General features: G+C 37.8%; 1 protein-coding gene across 1 annotated transcript; it reads left to right on the forward strand.

The window, feature by feature from the left end:
• The first annotated feature begins 15,723 nt into the window (after nt 1–15,723).
• Nucleotides 15,724–17,611, forward strand: LOC149053554 (uncharacterized). The gene is made up of 4 exons (XM_089203164.1): nt 15,724–15,782; nt 16,473–16,544; nt 16,785–16,856; nt 17,536–17,611. The coding sequence occupies exons 1-4, from the start codon at nt 15,724–15,726 to the stop codon at nt 17,609–17,611; spliced, it is 279 nt and encodes a 92-aa protein (XP_089059290.1).
• Nucleotides 17,612–21,108: the final 3,497 nt, after the last annotated feature.

Raw genomic sequence — 21,108 nt, forward strand, 5'->3', positions numbered from 1 at the left:
TCTAAGAACACTGCCCGACATCCAGGATCTATTAGAGCCACTGGAGAATGCAATTTTTCTGGTGCTTATTTACACTTTTGCTTCCCAGTGCCCTAATATGGTGAAATGACTTAATTTTGGGGTACAAAACGAGTGTATCTTGAAACCTCATGAAGCCTCTTATGTGATGCTGTTCAAATATTTTTGCGACACGTAGGATTATATCAAAACAGATATGACCGGACAGTACCTAAGAAAGTTTTATCAACACCTAAAACAAAACAATTTTTACTGAAACAGATATTTCGATACAAATAACCGTGCTGCGATCTGTCGGCGTTCGGTCGATAAATAGGTGACGTGACAAACATTTGGCTTTGGGTGACTGACAAAGATTTCTCCATCTCTCTTTTCTACAACAGTCCGCCGCGACCGACAACAGTCCTTCGTCACTCGTAACATACATTATTCAATCTTTCTCTGAGGCATACTTTTTGCGCTTTTCCATTAATATGCTTAAAATTTTGGTTTCTAACCTTGAACACCACTCTCTTCACGGACTTCCTCACGTGGCATCTCGTGGATAAAGATTGTAAACTGTAATTATCTAAGAAAAGTTTGTAAGAGTCTCAGTGGAAAACAATTTGAAATTTTTAACAATTTGAAATAAGTTTGAACATGGCGTTATCACTTGGGCTGAAGACACTGTGTATGTAAACTTAAACAAAAACTATCCAGATAATTTGTGTCGCGGTATATTACCCTCCCCTCCCTGCAATCGATGTCGCCTGGTTCATGATGAAGACTATTCTGAAATACAAGCCTTACGTATTGCATTGCTGGGCAATGAAAGGAGGGAGAAAAGGCATATGTAAGGCATTCAGTTGTTTTTAGTGCTTAGAAAACAAGAAGTCTCAATTAGTTTTGAGCCAGATTTTAATTCGTAACGCTACCCTAGGCCTCCTTATCTATTTCTGAAAAGAAGACATCGGTTTTTGGACATGTGATTTTGTTAGAAGATAAGAAAGTTAAGAAAAATATGACATTTTCAACACCCGACACCCTCTTTCTATTACTTTTGGTAGGTTGTTGGACAGCAACCAGTTGAGGAAATTACCATCAGGCATTTTCAGTAGCAACACCGAGCTTCAATATTTGTAAGTTTGGACTCTGTTTTATTTTTGTCTAAGGAACGCGTCAAATCCATTGCGCATTGGTGAAAAAAAAACCAGCAGATAGGAGCAGCGTTATCTTGGCTCCAAATAAATATCAGCTACGAAGTAGGAATGTTTAATTTTCGTGAACATGTAATTTATTTCCTCTGCAAGTAAAATGGGGTATGGGTGTGGGTCAAGTGCATCCTCAGACACCACCCTCCAACCCCCATGTTACATCCCTGTCCTCACTTCTGCTGAACTCTACTTTACGAATCTTTAAATTTTTTAGATCTTTTAATTTTGCTCGTTCTGAAAATTATCAATTATCATGACGTCTATTTTAAAGTTAGTATGTTCTGAAGTCAGTGCTCTAAACGAAAATTCCTTTCTATCTCTGGTTTTTTATTTTTTTTCTTTACACAATCTCCTTGTAAAATACTACACTTCTAAGTTTCGCCCTTTATAAGTTTTCTAATGGGAAGCTTCCTCGGTCAAAAAAGTGGCATAGCTCATTTTAAAGACAACCAAGTAGACCAGAGAAACAAATCTATTCAATGAAGCATCATTACACAGTGTCGATCTCTAAACTCCATGCAACAAATCGAAACAGGGTGAGGGCAATGTTCAGTGGAGCACTCCTTAATTTACCTATTTCTTTATCTTTGTGATATGAGAGTCATAAGTACTTGCTAGTGACACTTATGTTGTTTAACTTGCACAAGAAGAGACGTCAAAATATAAATAGTTTAGAATATTTAAAGTCCAATTTCATTGAAAGGAACGACTTCCTCCGTATAATCTGAGAAATACTGGGATCATAATTGCACTTCTCCACACAGAATTATTGAAGTGAAGCTCTAGTTAAATCTCTGTTTCAGTCGAATTTAAGCTGACTTTAGGCCTAGACACAGCGACAGAATCTAGACAAATGAGAGCAGATAGCACCAGAAATGCATCAGTTCCAAGCCACAATCATCGCAGCAAATCTTCACTCCTAATGTTCAAGTTCTGCATTTTTGGGCAGCTTTATAATCTATTTAAGGCATTAATATGAAACACGAAGAGAAAACATCGCATCTTGAACAAATCAGTCTGTTAGCGGGTGTGTTTTAGGGCCTCATGTAGAACATGAAGGAGATATGTTCCTTTGTAATGTTTGCCCATAACTGTAGAAAAAGTCCTAAAAACAAACTTACAAAGGTACTTACATATCGGTCTCGCTTGAGCCAAGGGTCAAGAGTCAAAAAACATCAAGAGGTCCTGGTTGTCAAGACCACTCGAAATCAAAGGGAAAAGTACTTGAAAGGGATGCTGAATCAACTTTTATATGCGCGTGGCGATGCTCAAAGGACCGATGACAAAAACAAAAACAAAAAAAAAACTGGAATTAAACGTTAGAGGTACGTTCGTGGCTAAGACGTGAAGACAGTTATTAAATTATTATTGGCGGTAAAAAGATCCTGTCACTGAGAAGAAGGGACCACGCAGGGAGATCTGATCGCTGTGGCTCTTTTTGTTCTTACCGTCCAGCCTATGATCATGTGTCTACAGGTGGCGTCTGCGGCAAAGCAGACGTAGTTCCCCAATGATGCTGGTGGGACAGGTTATACTACAGAAATGAATAGAGTGGAAGGCACAACGAGGCGCGGCCATAGGCTTACGAAAGTAGCAAGAGGATTTCGTCAGTGAGAAGGTGTCTGATTGGGTCAGTGAAGTAGGGTAATTGGCGGAGTTCGCTCAGACGCAGCCACAGTCACAGTCATGCTATGCCGTTTCCATCTCGGGCTTAAAAAAATCGGTGGACACACTTTCTGGTAACACTGCCCGAGGCATTAGGATCTACTAGAGCCACTGGAGAAAGCAAGAACTCTGAGATTTATTCCTGGAATATCGAAACGCAAGTTTAATCAGCTGGCTACGACCATGCTAGCTCTAATGTTCGCCTTGGAGGCGCCTGTGCCTTGCAAATCCAAGCCGGAAGTACGCTTCATCAGTCAAAGTGTCAACGCACCTCGTTAAGTATCTCAAACATTTCAATCACAACAGCTAACAGGGGAGTCTCGTAGTAAGTCGGAACAGAACGTAGTCACTTTCGAAAGACTAGGAAAACCACAAAAGATCGAGAGAGTGCTTGACCAAGTACCTGGAAAAGGCTGGCAATACTTCCTTTCCGAGAATTGGGCGCCAACCTGATTAAACAGGAGTTCCGTGCTGCTGTCAAACTACAACATCACTGGCCAGTGGATGATATTACAGCTGAACAGAGGATCTAACAAAGCACAAGGCTGGTCACTCATGCACGTGGACTCTGCGAGCACTAATGATCGGAATTCTTTGATGTAAGGGTTTGCCACCCAAATGCCGAGTCCTATAAGAGCCTAGAGCCACAAAAAACCCACAGATATGCATGAGAATAAAAAGAAGCACCACTACTTAAGGACAGTTCTCGACATTTAACACGAAACAAAATATGATAGTACTCGAAAGTAGTACCATAATTGTATCTTTGTAATCATCATCATTGTTATTATTGCTATGGTTGCTTTTTCCCCCAAAATGGGCCCTTGTTTGGTAACCTTAACACCGGCTGCCTTGTCTTTGAAATGCGATAAATTTCGATTTGATAGGATTTAATGAGGCAAGAAAAGATAAAATGCAACGCCAGGGAAAGAAAAAGAGTTAATGAACATTCTATGAAAAGGGGGGAGAAGGGGGAGGGGGGGGGAGATGGTCACTACTAAAGGCCTATTTTTTGCCACCCGAAAATAAGGGTGCTTCGTTGTGTCGTTCAATTGTGCTTTGTTTTTTAATCTGCTGACAAGGATGAGTTTGTTAGTTACGCCGTAGATAAACGATAAACCATCAATGGAGTGACATCAAAAAGTCTCTAACCCTGTGACATATAAAAAAAAAAGTCCTGTCATATTTAAAGTACGCAGGTTACTAATTTATCCTAGCATCCCAGTTGCACCTTGTTGCGCCCAAGAGTTGATTCAATCTGACAAGTTCATGAGGATCCCCAAGTACACACCAGTGAAAGAACTAAATATTCACTGTAAAGTGGAGAAAGGTGCTTATTTCGATAAGTGCGGGAGGCCTAGAGAGACAAGAAGAAAACTCAGGCATAACATCATTTTTTGGAGTCTTTCAATGACAAATCCATCCTTTGAGAGATAAAAATCACAGGGAGGACACTGTGTATCTAAAGTTAAAAAAAATTATTCGGACAATTTGTGTCTTGGTATGTTAAACTCCCCCTCCCTGCAATCAACGTCGCCTAGCTTGTAAGAATGCTCTAAATGACAGTGTGTAACCTTAGATCTCAATATGTAAAACTGGGCAAAAGACATCGGTTTTTAGACAATGTGACTTTGTCAGCAGATTATAATTCTAAAAAAATGTCATTTTCGAGCATTCACGGGGCCTGCACCATGTTGACTAGCACAATGTAATCAAAACCCCTCCCTATTACTTTTGGTAGGCTTTTGGACAACAACCAGGTTTTTTTTTTTATTTACCAATTTCAATTATTTTACCCTGCACGTACAATGGATCAGTGGTGTAGGTCAAATGCACCCTCTGACTCCACCCTCCTATCCCCAGTGCTACACTCTCCCCTCACTTCTGCTGAACACTTCATACCATTCCCATTTATATATCTTCATATTTTGCTGGCTATATAAATTATCAAAGAAAACTTGTGAAGTGCATTCCGAAGTTAATGTGTTCTGAAGCTAGTGTTTTCAAAAAGAATTTCCTTTCTTATCGTAGTTTATTATATTGTATAATCTCTTTGTCAAAGACTGCACTCCCAAGTTTCGCCTTTTAAAAGTTTTCCCATGATAAGCTTCTTTGGTCAAACAGTGGCGTAGCTCGTCGAAAAGAAAATCTAATAAACCAGAGAAAGAAATCTATACAATGAAGGAACATCACACCGCGTCAATCTAGAGTTTGATTGGCGAAAAATGGTTTAACCATGGCGTTATCATTTGTGCTGGTACAAGTGAAGACACTGTGTATGTAAAGTTGAAAAAAACTATTCAGGCAATTTGTGTCTTAGTATTTCTTAAACTCCCCCTCCCTGCAATCAATGTCGCCTGGATTATAATGAGGACTGCTCTAAATGACAGTGTGCAACCTTAGGCCTCTATATGTAAAACTGAACAGAAGACATCGGTTATCAGACAATATGACTTTATTAGCAGATTATAACTACATTATACGTCATTTTCGAGCATACACGGTGCCCGCACCATGTTGATAAGCACAATGTAATTGAAACCCCTTTCTGTTACTTTTGGTAGGTTGTTGAACAACAACCAGTTGAAGAAATTACCATCAGGTATTTTCAGTAACAACACCAAGCTAAGAGAGCTGTAAGTTTGGAGTCTGTCTTATTTATGTAAGGAACGCGTTAAATCCATCGCACAATGATAAAAATAATAACAGATACGAGCAGCGATGTCTTAGCTCCAAATGAAATCAGCTACGAAGCAGGAATGTTTTATTTTTCTGAACATGGAAATTTATTCCCCTGCAAGTACAATGGAGTAGTGATGTAGGTCAAATGCACCCTTTGACTCCACATTCCTGCCCCCTGTGCTACATCCCTATCCTCACTTCTGCTGAACACTACATACCATTCCCATGTATATATCTTCAAATTTTGCTCACTATATAAATTATCAAAGAAAACTTGTGAAGTGCATTCCGAAGTTTATGTGTTCTGAAGTTAGTGTTTTCAAAAAGAATTTCCTTTCTAATCGTAGTTTATTATATTGTATAATCTCTTGGTCAAAGACTGCACTCCCAAGTTTCGCCTTTTAAAAGTTTTCCCATGATAAGCTTCTTTGGTCAAACAGTGGCGTAGCTCGTCGAAAAGAAAATCTAGTAAACCAGAGAAAGAAATCTGTACAGTGAAGGAACATCACACAGCGTCGATCTCCATGCAACAAATCGAAACAGAGTAAGGTCAATAATCACTGGGACACACCTTAATTTACCCATTGCGCTGTCCAGACAACAGAGGGAAAGAATACGACCGTGAAATTTAATATTTTATCAGCTTTTGATTGACTTTTTAAAAGTAGCCATTTAAACATGGATTTTTCATGAAGATTAGTATTAAAATATAATACTTACATAATAGCAGTATCATAATTGTTATTATAAATGTCATTGTTATCATTACCAAATGTAGTTATTGCTGGGGTTGCAGGATTTATTTGACACTTTGTTGTATCCTTTTTTGGTATCCTTAACCCTGAGACTCTTCACCAGCTTCCTGTCATTGAAATGCGATCAATGTTTGATTTTATATGATTTATAAGGCAAGAAAAGATTATATGCAACGCTGGGGAAAGATAAAGAGTTAAAGTACATTCTATGCGCACCGACATCAAATAAACAACTATAAGAATTTACCGCTCTACGCTTGCGAGGTGTAAATGGATGATGAACCAAGTTTAAATTAAACCATTCGGCAAAATACGAGAAAATACTGTAGAAAAAAGTGGAAGCACTCGATTTTGAGTTCAAAAATGTTATTCACATTTTTGTAGAGCTGTTTCATATGTCCCGAAAGAACATTAGCCCTTCAAGTAAGATCCTCTGTGAGCTAAAGTTCTGTGTTTGTGATTACGCTACTCATGCTGGAGACAACTTGAACTGCAGCTACGGTTGTTCTTCATCGGTGTTGGTCATACAGTGATATTCGTTGCGGTTCCAATGTAATAAAATTAAACATCTATTTGCGGCTCTTTTATTCTGCTGTGACCGTGGGAAATTAACCTTTTCCTAAGCTGGAACACCTGGCGAGACCCAAGTAGCGGAAGCCGGAGACACTAGATCTCGACGGTTGTAAAAGCCATCAAGTTACTCGCAGGACTATGCATAAGTATAATCGAATGGCTGCCTGTAGACCACCCAAAATATGAAAAAAGGGAAACATTGAACACATAGAGCCTGACTTTACTCGTACGAAAAATTCACAGTAAGTTTTTTTTTAATTTAAGCTTCTTCAAAAGTATTTTCTGTGAGAATATGGGTGTAATTGTAAGCCTGTGGTGTGAGGTCACGTGGCCTAGTAGACCCTATTGGTTTGAACTGGCAGGCCAGGAAACTTGATCAAAGCCGTGTTTACCATGTCCCCTCTGATATTTTGGACTGCTAACATTGCTAATATATTTCATTATTTTCCCTACGAAATTTTGATACCGAGACGAAGATTCCGTGACGTTACATCAAGGGGCACTAGAAGAGCTCTCACAGCACATACTATCAGCACACAGAGATTCTGCGAGCCTCTCGTGCTGGTTGAGGCGCGAAACGTTTTTATTCGTTAGTTTCATGAGATGAAAATTAAATTGAAACGACCATCATACTTTAACTAATGACATAATGACCCTGATATTATTTGCCGTTCAACAGAATTCAAACTATGTTTAAGTTCTCGCATTCGACGTCTCCTTGAAATATGAGAAAGCCCATAGTATTTTTCCGTCAATGATAGATTATGTAAGCGGCCCATAATCAATCAATCATAATTATGAAGTAAGAAAGATCTTATAACCAATCCCTAGCTTTCAAGTGTTTTTATCCCTTTCGCTCGCAAGATCTCATCATTAACTCTCTCTACTGTCTGCCATAAATCCTTAAGATGTTAGTGCGGAGAATTTGGCATTGGATCGACTAATAATCTACTAAATCATCTTTTTCTCTATTCTCATCACATGTGCACTTGATATTGTAAGGATATTTTGAAGAGAAATTCTTTCTTGGTCATTCATGGTAGTTAAAGAGTTAAAGCGTCTTCTTTTCCAAGGGCTTAGGGCTTAGTAGTAATAATGCCTATATACACTCATCGCGACAGTGTTTGCACGTGAAGGCTTTCAAGTGTTTTTTCTTTTCCTGTTTCCTTTGAAGGTTCAGGCCCATTACCAATTGTATTTCTGATCAGGTAAACTTTGGGATACGGGAAGCTTTAAACCTACGAAGCGACCACACTTAATGAAAAATAAGATGCCATACGTCCTTCTACTGAGCTTTTTTTTCCGAGAAGTTTCTTCAATATGCGAGAGCTAATTGGCTATTAACAGGATTAGAAAGATGTAAAAAAATTGATACCGAGAGAATTTTTAATGGATATTTTGTGGTTAAACAACCTCGGGTATTTTCATTTTAAATATTTTGAAAAATAATATAGAACCAGATATATTCAACATGGTTTCTTCACTGTGGACCACTCTCTTTGACGTTATTCGTCACCAAGAGGAAATAATGTGCCTAGTCCTCACCTATCCATCACTCGAGAGTTCAAAAACACAGAGTATATATCACTGACTATAAAGCATACAAATTATGCTTCATAAAGCCTGAAAGGAAGAATAACATGCCGGTTCCCTTTTAATCATCTCTTTTAAAGTCTCAGACAAATTTTTTTGAACAGGATACATATTTTATAATTATCATGACAACAGCTGGCAATATAAACCTAAACACGAATAAAGGGGGTAAGTTTCTAAAGAAACTGTGGTGCTGAGTTGGTGGGAAAGAACAACAGGGTAATTTATTGTTAACAACTGAGTTGAACACGTAAATTGGCCACCGTAAATAGTGTAAAGGCTTTTTTATGCGCCAATTGCAGCCAATTTGATCGCCACAGATAGCTACGGACACACTTGGCGATTTTTTTTGCCGATCGCGACAATGTGGCACTTCATCCCAGGTTCCATCGAGTGACGTTTAAAAATTGCGCGATCCAATATAAACAAACAGAATGGCGACAGCGAAGCGAAAAATTGTTGGTTGCTGTCATACTTTTGCACCCAAAGCGCTCCAGGAAGCGTTCTTAAAAGTGGGACAATGTAAAAGTATGGTCAAAGACATGGATTTATTGAAACGCAGAGTCTTTCTTGGGACGATTACCGTAGTCGCTCGATGTTACACCAAATAAGCATCGCTTTTCTGACCACAGTGTGGTCAAATTTACCTCTTTTTCTTCGGTTCAGAAACAATTTTCGATGCCCTCCGCCAAATCATGTGATAATATCGCCCAACTTGACTGGTTAATTTTCCTGCCGACTCCCAGAGGAAAGGCGAGAAAATCGTGGGAACGGGCCGACTTAGTGAATGCCGGCGAATTTAATCGCCGATATCTGACATGCCAGATATGGGCGATTTTATACCCCGATAGCGGGGATTGGCGAAAATCGCAATCGCCGCACCTGGTCATCGCCTCCTCGGTGGCCAAATCCCTGGCGAAAAAGTTTGTTGTTTTTGTGGAAAACCAGCGTCAGCTTTGTTTGCAAAGGAATAAGAATGATAGCCCTAAACGCTCAAAAGGCACGAGTAATGAAGCATGCGCGGTCATTTTGTCGCTGTGTCTTACGGGCATTATTTCAAAGAAAACTGTTGAGACATTTTGTGTTATTATTTTAAATTGTCCCACTCTTTAAAAAGTAACATTAGCAAAAATATTTTGTTAGCGGGTATGTTCCAGGACCTCAGGTAGAACATGAAAAAATATATTTTCTCTTGTATTTTTTGCCCATAACTATCAAACGTAACCTAAACAAAATAACGAAGGTGGGCCAAGGGTTAAGAGTCAAAAAACGTCACTAAAAAAAGGCCACTCGAAATCAAAAGGAAAACTTCTCTAAAAGGATGCTAACTCAGCTTTTACATACGCATGGTGATGCTCAAAGGACCCATTACAAAATCAATAAAAACATAAGTAAACATTATAAGTACGTTCGAAACTAATACGTAGTGACAATTAATAACTTATCGCTGGCGGTAAAGAGATCCCGCCACTGAGAAGAAGGGACCACAAAGGGAGATCCGATCGCTACGGCCCTTTGTGCTCTTAGTATCCAGCCTCTATCCACGAGACTACAGGTGAGGTCCACAGCAAAGCAGTGCTGGTTCGCCAATGATGCGGGTGGGGCAGGCTCCACTACAGAAAGCAAAGGATGGTGGGAATCTGGGTCCAGATTTTGGCTACTTCTTAAACGCCAAGAAGTGCTGCATTATCGCAAAGCGGGACAAGAAAGAAAGTGTGAAAGAAATATTTAAGGGCACAGACATTAATATGACAATGGAAGGGAAGAACCATTAAAGACCGGCGATCGGCTGACGAGAGGAATTCGTCAATGAGAAGGTGTCTGATTTGGTCAGTGAAATAGTTCAATTCGTAGAGTTTCCTCAGATATAACAAAAGGCATGCCACGCCTTTCAACTTCGGCTTGAACATCGCTGGACTTACTTTCTAAGAACACTGCCCGACATCCAGGATCTATTAGAGCCACTGGAGAATGCAATATTTCTGGTGCTTATTTATACTTTTGCTTCCCTGTGCTTAATATGGTAAAATGACTTAATTTTGGGGTACAAAACGAGTGTATCTTCAAACCTCATGAAGCCTCTTATGTGATGCTGTTCAAATGTTTTTGCGACACGTAGGATTATATCAAAACAGATATGACCGGACAGTACCTAGGAAAGTTTTATCAACACCTAAAACAAAACAATTTTTACTGAAACAGATATTTCGATACAAATAACCGTGCTGCGATCTGTCGGCGTTCGGTCGATTAATAGGTGAGATGACAAACATTTGGCTTTGGGTGACTGACAAAGATTTCTCCATCTCTCTTTTCTACAACAGTCCGCCGCGACCGACAACAGTCCTTCGTCACTCGTAACATACGTTATTCAATCTTTCTCTGAGGCATAATTTTTCCGCTTCCATTAATATGTTTAAAATATTGGTTTCTAACCTTGAACACCACTCTCTTCACGGGCTTCCTCACGTGGCATCACGTTGATAAACTGTTATTATCCAAGAAAAGTTTGTAAGAGTCTCAGTGGAAAACAATTTGAAATTTTTAACAATTTGAAATAAGTTTGAACATGGCGTTAACACTTGTGCTGAAGACACTGTGTATGTAAACTAAAGCAAAACTATCCAGATAATTTGTGTCGCGGTATATTACCCTCCCCTCCCTGCAATTGATGTCGCCTGGTTCATGATGAAGACTATTCTGAAATACAAGCCTTACGTATTGCATCGCTGGGCAATGAAAGGAGGGAGAAAAGGCAAATGTAAGGCATTCAGTTGTTTTTAGTGCTTAAAAAAAAAACAAGAAGACTCAATTGGTTTTGAGCCAGATTTTAATTCGTAACGCTACCCTAGGTCTCCTTATCTATTTCTGAAAATAAGACATCGGTTCTTTGACATGTGATTTTGTTAGAAGATAAGAAAATTTTAAAAAATACGACATTTTCAACACCCGAAACCCTCTTTCTATTTTTTTTGGTAGGTTGTTGGACAGCAACCAGTTGAAGAAATTACCATCAGGCATTTTCAGTAGCAACACCGAGCTTAAATATTTGTAAGTTTGGACTTTGTTTTATTTTTGTCTAAGGAACGCGTCAAATCCATTGCGTATTGGTGAAAAAAAAACCAGCAGATACGAGCAGCGTTGTCTTGGCTCCAAATAAATATCAGTTACAAAGTAGGAATGTTTAATTTTCGTAAACATGTTATTTATTTCCACTGCAAGTATAATGGGGTATGGGTGTGGGTCAAGAGCATCCTCAGACACCACCCTCCTACCCCCGTGTTACGTCCCTGTCCTCACTTCTGCTGAACACTACTTTACGAATCTCTTAATTTTTTGGATCTTTTAATTTTGTTCGTTCTGCAAATTATCAAAGAAAACTTATGACGTCTATTTCAAAGTTAGTATGTTCTGAAGTTAGTGCTCTGAACGAAAATTCCTTTCTATCTCTGGATTTTTTTTTAATTTTTATTTTATTTTATTTTTTTTACACAATCTCCTTGTCAAATACTACTTTTAAGTTTCGCCTTTTACAAGTTTTCTTATGGTAAGCTTCCTCGGTCAAAAAAGTGGCATAGCTCATTTACAGAAAACCAAGTAGACCAGAGAAAGAAATCTATTCAATGAAGCATCATTACACAGCGTCGATCTCTAAACTCCATGCAACAAATCGAAACAGGGTCAGGTCAATGTTCAGTGGAGCACTCCTTAATTTACCTATTTCTTTATCTTTGTGATATGAGAGTCATAAGTACTTGCTAGTAACACTTGTGGTGTTTAACTTGCACAAGAAGAGACGTCAAAATATAAATAAGTATCTAGTTCGTTTAGTATCATTTAGTCATTCGTTCATATTTGGCATGTAGTTTCTATAGGAATTCGATGTTCGAAGTTATTTAGGTTTAAGCCATCGCAATGAGTTTCCAAGTTGGACATGTGATGTTTAAATTCAATAAGTGGACGCTCATATTTTGTCTACGAACGTTTTATAGAGCTGTTTCATACGTCCCAAATAACAAACTAAAATATCTGTTGGTCAAAAGTGAAGACCATTCTTCCCAGATTTAATCCTACTAATTTTTTAAAAGGAAGAAGAGTACATGAAGAGATAATTTCAGGGACAGTTAGTGACGTTTAAGGCATTAAAATATATAGACTTTGTCCCCAAAGTCACTGATTTATAAAAATGTATGGCACATCAGTCTTGATGACTCTTCAGCTCCGAAGGAAAAATGCTAAGCTTGTAATCTATCTTATATGAAGGAGTAATATAGTTTTTAATTACTTAGTGATTATTTACCCTAATAAAATCTGATTAATCACTAATGATTAATATATAGTAATTCATTCAAGCACTTCTCAGCCTGATTCCCTTTAGATCGTCGCGTTGGGAAAAGGGGGTAGTGAATGCCCACCAGAGGCCAACTTTTGCTACTTAAGGGGAAGGGCGCCTCGTTGTCTCGTTTAATCGAGCCTGATTTTGAATGTGCTGACAAGGAAAAGTTCGTTACTTAGGCCGGAAGATAAACCAAAAAAACATCAATGCAGCAACATGACAAAGTCTCAAGGCTGCTATGAGACAAATCAAAACAAAGTCTGGTCACATTTTAAGTACGCAGGTTACTAATTGATAATAGCGTAAAAAATGTTCTCAATGTGACCGGATTTTAACTGAAGCCTCTAGAAGTCAAAACTACTTACCAGTTAAACCTGTATTAGTTCGCGTACAAAGTAAAGCGCATGGAAGGTGTCTATTTTCTATGAATTTACAAGGCCTGGAGAACAACAAGAAAACTCTTAACATTTATTCGAGTCTCTCAGTAAGGCTCTCTAAGAGTCCTATCGTGACTTGGTAGAACCATGTGTTTTGAGATAGTAGGCCATCAACTCCTTTTTAAAGTTCTGTTTACCCTGTCTTTTCTGATATGTCGGGCTGCTAACGCTAATGGTGGCGTGGCAAATTCTCAGCAAGACATATAGCAACTTTTAACTCGTGTTTTAGTCGAATTTAAGCTGACTTTGAACCGAGACACGGCGACAGAACCTAGACAAATATGACGTCCCAAGCAGATTGGGATTGACAGTCTCTCTCTGTAACACCTGACAATTTTCAAGAAATCGCCCATAGATTCTGTACGCAATAAGTCTACTGGACTTCAAGAAATACGACGACAGTTGAAAACGCTCAGATGGGATCTAAAAGTGTGAACAAGGACCACGAGAAATTTGTGCGTGGCACCGGGTAACCGAAAGCTTCGTCGAAAAGTGGAATTATTTCTGAGGTCCAAAATGTCCGGTCGGAAATCAATCTCATCGAGAATCAACTGATCATGAACCAACAAATTCATTTAGATGGACATAATCGAGGGGTTCTCGAACTTAAACTGGCGGAGATGGAAAGCAAATTGACATATTACAAAGTCACTTAAAAACAACTGAAAAAAGGAAAAAGCAAGCCTTTAGAATATTTAAAGTCCAATTTCATTGAAAGGAACGACTTACTTCTTATAATCTGAGAAATACTGGGATCATAATTGCACTTCTCCTGTCAGAATTTTTGAAGTGAAGCTCTAGTTACGGCAATGCAGTGTTGTGAAATAGCTTAGGTCGCCACTTGCGTCAAGCGTCATCGCTGACAGAATTTAAACTTTAATAAACCGTCCCAATTTTTTAGTCAGTTCTCCTTTCATTATATCTGTAGCACGGAATCCATGCAAATCTGTATTATGACTTGCTATATTTTAATCTTTTAGAAGTACAGAAGGTAGAAGTACCACGTTTTTACTTGGTAGACTTCGTGTCACTGTCTATATTTATAATCATAATCTTGTAATTCCACGAGGATTGACCGTGAGTAAACGTAAAGGTCTTTCACGTAAATTAAGTGACACATTCTGACATGAAAAGGAGGCGATTTATGTTAAGATTGTTTTACCGGACAACCATTTATTTTCTTTATTCTTTATATCAGAATAACAAATTTCTTATGCATATCGATGTTTTACTTGACAATGCCAAGCTGACAGCTTAAAGAAGGCCACTATTAACAATTTCAAATTGCATTTCTAATTTTTTTTGTTTCTTATCTTTCAGAATGTTGTCTGATAACCAGTTGAAGAGTTTGCCATCTGACATTTTCGCTACAAATACTAAATTGATTTGGCTGTAAGTTAATTTTTCCTCTATTAAGGGACATCAAACGATATTTTTCTTTGTATTTTAAAACACATTAACCCACTATTACGTGTTTATAAATGTTTGGGTAACACTTTTAATTTTAAAAACTAGAAAAATTTCACTCTGATATTATGATTATACGCTGAGACTAACAGATGATATGACGACATTAGAAAGGCTTTAAGGAAAGAGTATAAAATAAAACAAATTGGACAATGATCCTCGAAGTTGACCTGTATTTCATACAATTGCAAAAACTGAGAAGCCCGAGCAAAAATTCAGGCTTCAACAAGATTCAAACCCGTGCCTCCCCAAACCTAGTGGGGTGCCTCAACCAACTGAGCTAAGACGCCACTCGTTGAGATCAAGGCACATTTTGGAGGGTTCTTCCATCCCGTAGAGGAATATTATCATATTTTTTGATGAAATAAATTTTTCGGATGAAAATCAAGCAAAGCAATGATCCTTGCAGGTAAGGTGCAATTGCGCAACCGCGCCTGCGAAGATCAGTTTTGTACTTGATTTTCATCTGCAAGAACTTTCGGAATCATGTAAGGAGGAAAATACGATGGTGTATTCGAGAATCAGAAAGATAACCTTTCTATATGTTTTCGGAGCAACAGATTCGGAAAGGAAACGGGTAACCACAAATTATCGTGAGATGAACCGCCGAAAAAAAAGAAAGCCTGTTTCAGTTCATCCATCATGGAAAAAGGCCCGAAAGGTGGCCTAAGACCGATGTAGCTGGAGGATTGTTTTCGAGGCCTTATGAGTAGCTTGTTTCTCCGTCAAAGGGTACATAACTGAGTTAGGATAACCACGACAGACAAAACCTTGCTCGTCTTGACAAGTGAGAATATTAAAACATATGTACATGGCTGCACCATTTTGATTTCACAGTAAAATTTCTATAATAATCATTTTGAGTTGTCTACACAATCCTCAAGCTGCATTTCAAAACTGAGTTTATTCCACTAGTCATCTGATTTATTACTTTATATGCATCCCAGCCCTGGCCTTTATTTAGTGTGCTAAATTTTCGTCGAATTCATAGGCACTTGTCTGAAATGCAATTGCACCACCTACCTCCAGGAATCTTTGACAAGAACACACAGCTAAGGTTTCTGTAAGTAAACTCATTTTTTTCTGTCTGATCCGCGCTCCTAGATTCTTAGTGATGCAATATAAGCGTTCATAAGATTGACAAAATTTGCAAATATTTCATTCATAATATGTAGCTATTTAAATACAAAATAAATTCACCTTTAATTGACACTACTAGTCAACTTTCGCACCTGCAGAATAAGAACTCTAATCTCAGACCAGCTGCACAACAGTTCTACAGGCCTCCAACTGCTTTTTGTTGTTATCGTTGTTTTATTAAATTTATCAGATTATTCGTTTCGCTTCGTAAATCAAGAATTAATATGAAATATCATGAAGATCACATATCTACTGTTGCATTCTGGATCTTTGTGCAGGACTGACCGTTTATGAGATTCTGTCCTCTGTGTAAAAGGCATCAAAAAGTGCCTTCATTAAATAAAAAGATCATTCCAATTTCCATCATTAACAAATTTCCATATCTATGTCAAATTTGATTATAATCTTATGTTGTAAAATGAGTAAACGGTGAAGTTAGCAAAAACAACTCTTCGCTCAATGACGGTGATGCCGACTTTTGCTCACAAGTCAAAACAATCGTAACTGTCTTCGACAACAGCCCTGAAAGGTTTCAGTAGTACCCCTATCTAAGCAGATAAACTTCTGGTGGATCTTTAAACTAATCGTCAGTTTTATATGGTAAATAACGCAGACGCCTGAATGACAACGACATCAAAGGGTTGAATGAAAGTGCCTTCAAAAACTTGACAATGCTAGAGGAACTGTAAGTTAATGTATCAATACTGTTGTGGAAGGAAAACTGTTTTTGTAACACAGCAGCATTCCCCTCTCTTACCGCATTGTCTATACTTGTTTTTCAAATTAACTTTTTTCCTTTCTCTTTTTTTCTCTTTTCTTCCCCTCCACTCAGTGATCAAAAGACGATTCGGTAAATAACTGTTTTAATGAAACTAAACATATTTTACATACAGGTCACATATATATTTTTTTAATTTCAACACAGATGGTTGCAAGACAACAACTTCACGGAATTGCCTCCTAATTTATTCCAAGATCTAAAAAACTTGAAAGAACTGTAAGTTATTTCATTCCAAGCTTCCCCCTGTTTTAACTCAATGACTACATAAAGTGTTCCAACACTTAGTAAAATTTTCCTTTCTTTTGTTAAATCACTGCTAGTGTATTTTAACACAGATTCTGGTAGTATCATACTTTTCGTCCCTTTCTCTAATTAGAGCATATAGAAAGAAAATCTTTTCCAGTTGCAGATTATAAAATCTTTCCATCTGCACTTATAACACGTTTTAAAATTGAACCATCTAGAATTTTGTGTTTGTTGCTGAACTAACATTTCAGTGACAACGATCATACATACAACAATGAAATTCACGCATGTTATGAATATCAGAGTTGTTTTTATGGGTTATCTTTCTCTGTTTTGAACCATGTTGGCATATTTTCTTAGATCACGAGCTTAATGATTTCATTATTGATCCAAGAGGCAGCCATTGCCAGTGTTGGGGAAAAGAGTTCAGTATGCACACAGATTTCAAGTTTTCAGCGGCCTTCAATTGCTTTTTGTCATAAATATTGACCAAACTAAATGAATGAAGTGACTCTTGAATATTCTCTATATTGTAAGACAGTGCATGTGTATCACTACTTACTTCTCTTTGTTCTTTGGTTGTTTCTGATGACCAGAATCTTTATGTATTTAATGAAAATGCATTTTCTTGTTTCGTTATTCCTATCAGCTATCTGTCAAATAACAAGTTGAAGAGTCTACCAGACGGACTTTTTAACAGCCTTTCCAAGCTGACATATCTGTAAGTGAGTTAGCTATTTAACCAAGGAGATAATTGGACAAAACCAAATGATCATTCTTAAAATATATTTTTTTAAAAGCACAGCCATCATAGTTGAAACATCATGAAGTTTTCCAGCTCGTATTTGCAAATCTTAATTGAAGTAGACGATGCTATCTTATGTATTTCTTGTGCTTTGGTTAGTAATGTTAAGTTACTTTGTGGTGTAAGAATTTATTAGCTTCTGTTTAAATAGCAACCTTAACGATTCCCAGATTTCAGTTGGTAGCTCTAACATAAGCGAAATCTTTGTAACTGTGTAATAATTGTTTTCAGGGATTTATCAAACAATGAACTTGAAAATCTGCCAGCGTATGCTTTCAGAAACATTGTAGCGGTAAAATTTCTGTAAGTAAGATTGATATCGGCCCAAAATATTAAAAATTGTTTTAAAGAATTTTCTTGAAAATAACAGCACTTGGTGACTATAATAGCTTCTTAGTAAAAGACAACTTACATTGTAATTTACTCCTTGAAGGCAAAGGTTTTTTAGTTTCCTTTTTATCCGAGTTGACAATATCTCAGAATTTGTTATATTGCCAGATCAAACTACCCTGGCACTAATTTTGTAATCTGTAACAGAGAGTGAACTTGAGAGTTTTCGCACTTAATCTTGAGATCATCATAAATATGTCGAGTGTGTTCTTTGATCATTACGATATAAAGATTGGGAGCTATTTTACTGGAAAACGTTGCCATTCCCTGCCTTAACCACAAATTTTACTTTAAAAAAAGTAGAGCTAAAGATATCACTACCACATGAGCATATTTCAGTCTAAAATTCCCATGATGTTTTCTCCAGGAAACTGGAGTTCAACAAAATTGAGAAGCTTCATGAAGATCAGTTCCAGGGCTTGGTGGAGCTATTAGATTTGTAAGTGCATTTAGAGTTTAAACCGTTTTCCATGATGATCTGAATCTCAAACCGTATACAGTAATATTATTTTACTGTTAACTCCGTTATTAATCAAATAAAATTTGCCTTACCCAATCATATTATGTTACTGTACTTTAATATTTATTTCATTATCCGTTTCACCTGTTTAAGATATCTCTCGGAGAACAAAATCGAGGCTCTGCCTGACAAAATATTCAAGGGCGTTAAAAAGCTCAGATCTTTGTGAGTACAGTTAATCACATACAAAACATTCCAGAATATTTGAAGTGATAGAACGAATATGATATCAGCGTTCAAAATCTGAGATTTTAGTCTTTAAATTTAACACGATGTAGAACAGTCGTGGTACAAGTTATCTTGCTCAAAAAAGGAATTTTTTAAAATTTATATTGCACTAAAAATGTACCTTTGAACACACTTCAGGTGCACCAAGATAGATATTGTAAAAAAACGGAAACAAACATTATGGAGATATATGTAGCGTATGAAGCTATTAGAATGAGGAATATGACTACTGCGAGTCCCCGTTTAGGTGTTAATTGTAAATAGTTACGTTCTTCGTTTCAGCAATATCTTTGGCAATAGGATACAAAACGTTACCAGCACGATTTTCAGCTATGCCCACGAATTGCGATATTTGTAAGTGCACTGCAAATAACAGATGTTTATCTGGGCACCTAAACTAGTTGCATATACTGAAATCAGATAACATCCTTTTGATTCCGTTTTGTCAAAGAAAAGACTCGTGCAAAGTAATTTTGGAAAATAACGTAGATATACTATAGCGATGTTTCCTTAGATGAGTCCGGACAGAGGCTTTTATGCAGCCAACGAACGCAACCGAATGGGCTGCCACGTCCATAAAATCAGTAGCCATCAAGAATTTCCAAGAAAGCAAGACGAGACTTATCTTAGGCTTAATAATACATTTTGAAAAAAATCTTTGAGAAAATTTCAAACTAATGTCCGTACTGAAAATCCTCAGCTAGGGTTCCTGATTTTGTCTTTTTGGACAGTCTATTTGAACGTTAACATTAGCTTAATGAATCTTATTATTGAAATTCATTTTTTTAGGTTACTTATCACATAAACCAAATTAATGTTCACATTATGATTATTTGAAATTACAGGTTCATGCATTACAACCTGATGGCTGAGCTCCCCAAAGGCTTTTTCAAGCATTTGACGCACATCATCAGAGTGTAAGATTCCATAACGATCCTTTCCTTTACTCACCCCTTCAAACAATCATTTTAATAATAGTCTGTTATTAATCAATTAATTATTTTCAATGGATTTCAACGATGCAATAATAGCGTTATTTCTTGTTTTTTTCTTCTTTTTTTCGAATTCCAGAACTTTGGACACCAACCTGATGTGCTGCCATCTCGATCTTTTCAGGCAGGATGCTGATTGCGAATACTCCTTCAATGACAATTTTGCAAGCTGCCACTCCATGTTCCGCCACCATGCTCCAAGGAGAACTCTTTGGATTGTCGGTCTTCTCTCGTTGCTAGGGTCTTTATTCGTAGTTGGGTGGCAGTATTTCTACCCTGATAACAATGTGGTCCAGTCTATCATGTTGGTGAATCTGGGTGTATCTGACGGTATCATGGGTATATACCTAATCATTATAGGCATAAAAGACCTGCAATGGTCAGGGGAATACTACCTGCATGACTATGAGTGGCGCACCGGTTGGTTTTGCCATTTCAATGGTGCCATGTCTGTCTTTTCAAGTGAAGTGTCAGTGATGATGATTTCTCTGATCGCATTGGACAGACTCAAGAACATCGTGTTTCCTTACACCTTTGCAAAAATTACCCCAAGGCAGACCTGTCTAATGTGCGTAGTTATCTGGCTGGTGGGAGGCGTTATGGCATTCCTTCCCTTGTCTGGAATGCACTATTTCAGCGAGTGGTACTATGGCAATAATGTAGTGTGCCTGCCCCTGCAGCTTTCCCCTGAATTACAAGAAGGCTGGGAATACTCCACTTCCATTTTTATCGTTTTGAATTTTTCCCTATTCATCTTCATCACGGTTGCTTACGTTGCCATCTTGTGGAAATCATGGTCGTCAAGCAGACGGCTTGGTGCACATGGAACTGTTCGTGAAATACGAGCAAGAGCACAAAGTGCACAAGCTAAAAGAGAAAGAGCACTTGCCAAAAGAGTCTTCTTCATTATTCTGACCGATTTCTTGTGTTGGATGCCAATCATTGCTATCGGTATCCGGTCCCACGTCGAGAAAACATTTGATCCTCCTGGTGATCTGGCAGTGTGGATTGCAGTGTTCGCTCTGCCGATCAATTCAGCTATCAACCCATTGCTGTATACGCTTTCTACTCCACAGGTAACGTTTCTTCTTTGGTTACTTTGGAATAGTACCTACCGTTATGTTCAAATTTGGTTTTGTGTCAGAGCAGGCTGGCAACTTAATTTTGTAATTGTAACGTTTGACATACAAAACAAGCATGAAAAAGTAAATGATCGGACAGATTTTTTTAGCTTCTCCATCGTTAACTTTAACCATAGAGACCAACGTGACTTCTAAATACGTTACT

The sequence above is a fragment of the Pocillopora damicornis genome, chromosome 1 (genome assembly GCF_964200805.1).
Source record: "Pocillopora damicornis chromosome 1, jaPocDami1.2, whole genome shotgun sequence".
Classification (NCBI taxonomy): domain Eukaryota; kingdom Metazoa; phylum Cnidaria; class Anthozoa; order Scleractinia; family Pocilloporidae; genus Pocillopora; species Pocillopora damicornis.

Coding starts and splice junctions, on each gene's coding strand:
- LOC149053554 (XM_089203164.1), top strand. CDS start 15,724: ATGCAATTGCACCACCTACCTCCAGGAATCTTTGACAAGAACACACAG. Junction 15,783..16,472: donor AACACACAGCTAAGGTTTCT/GTAAGTAAACTC, acceptor TAAATAACGCAG/ACGCCTGAATGACAACGACA. Junction 16,857..17,535: donor CTAAAAAACTTGAAAGAACT/GTAAGTTATTTC, acceptor TATTCCTATCAG/CTATCTGTCAAATAACAAGT.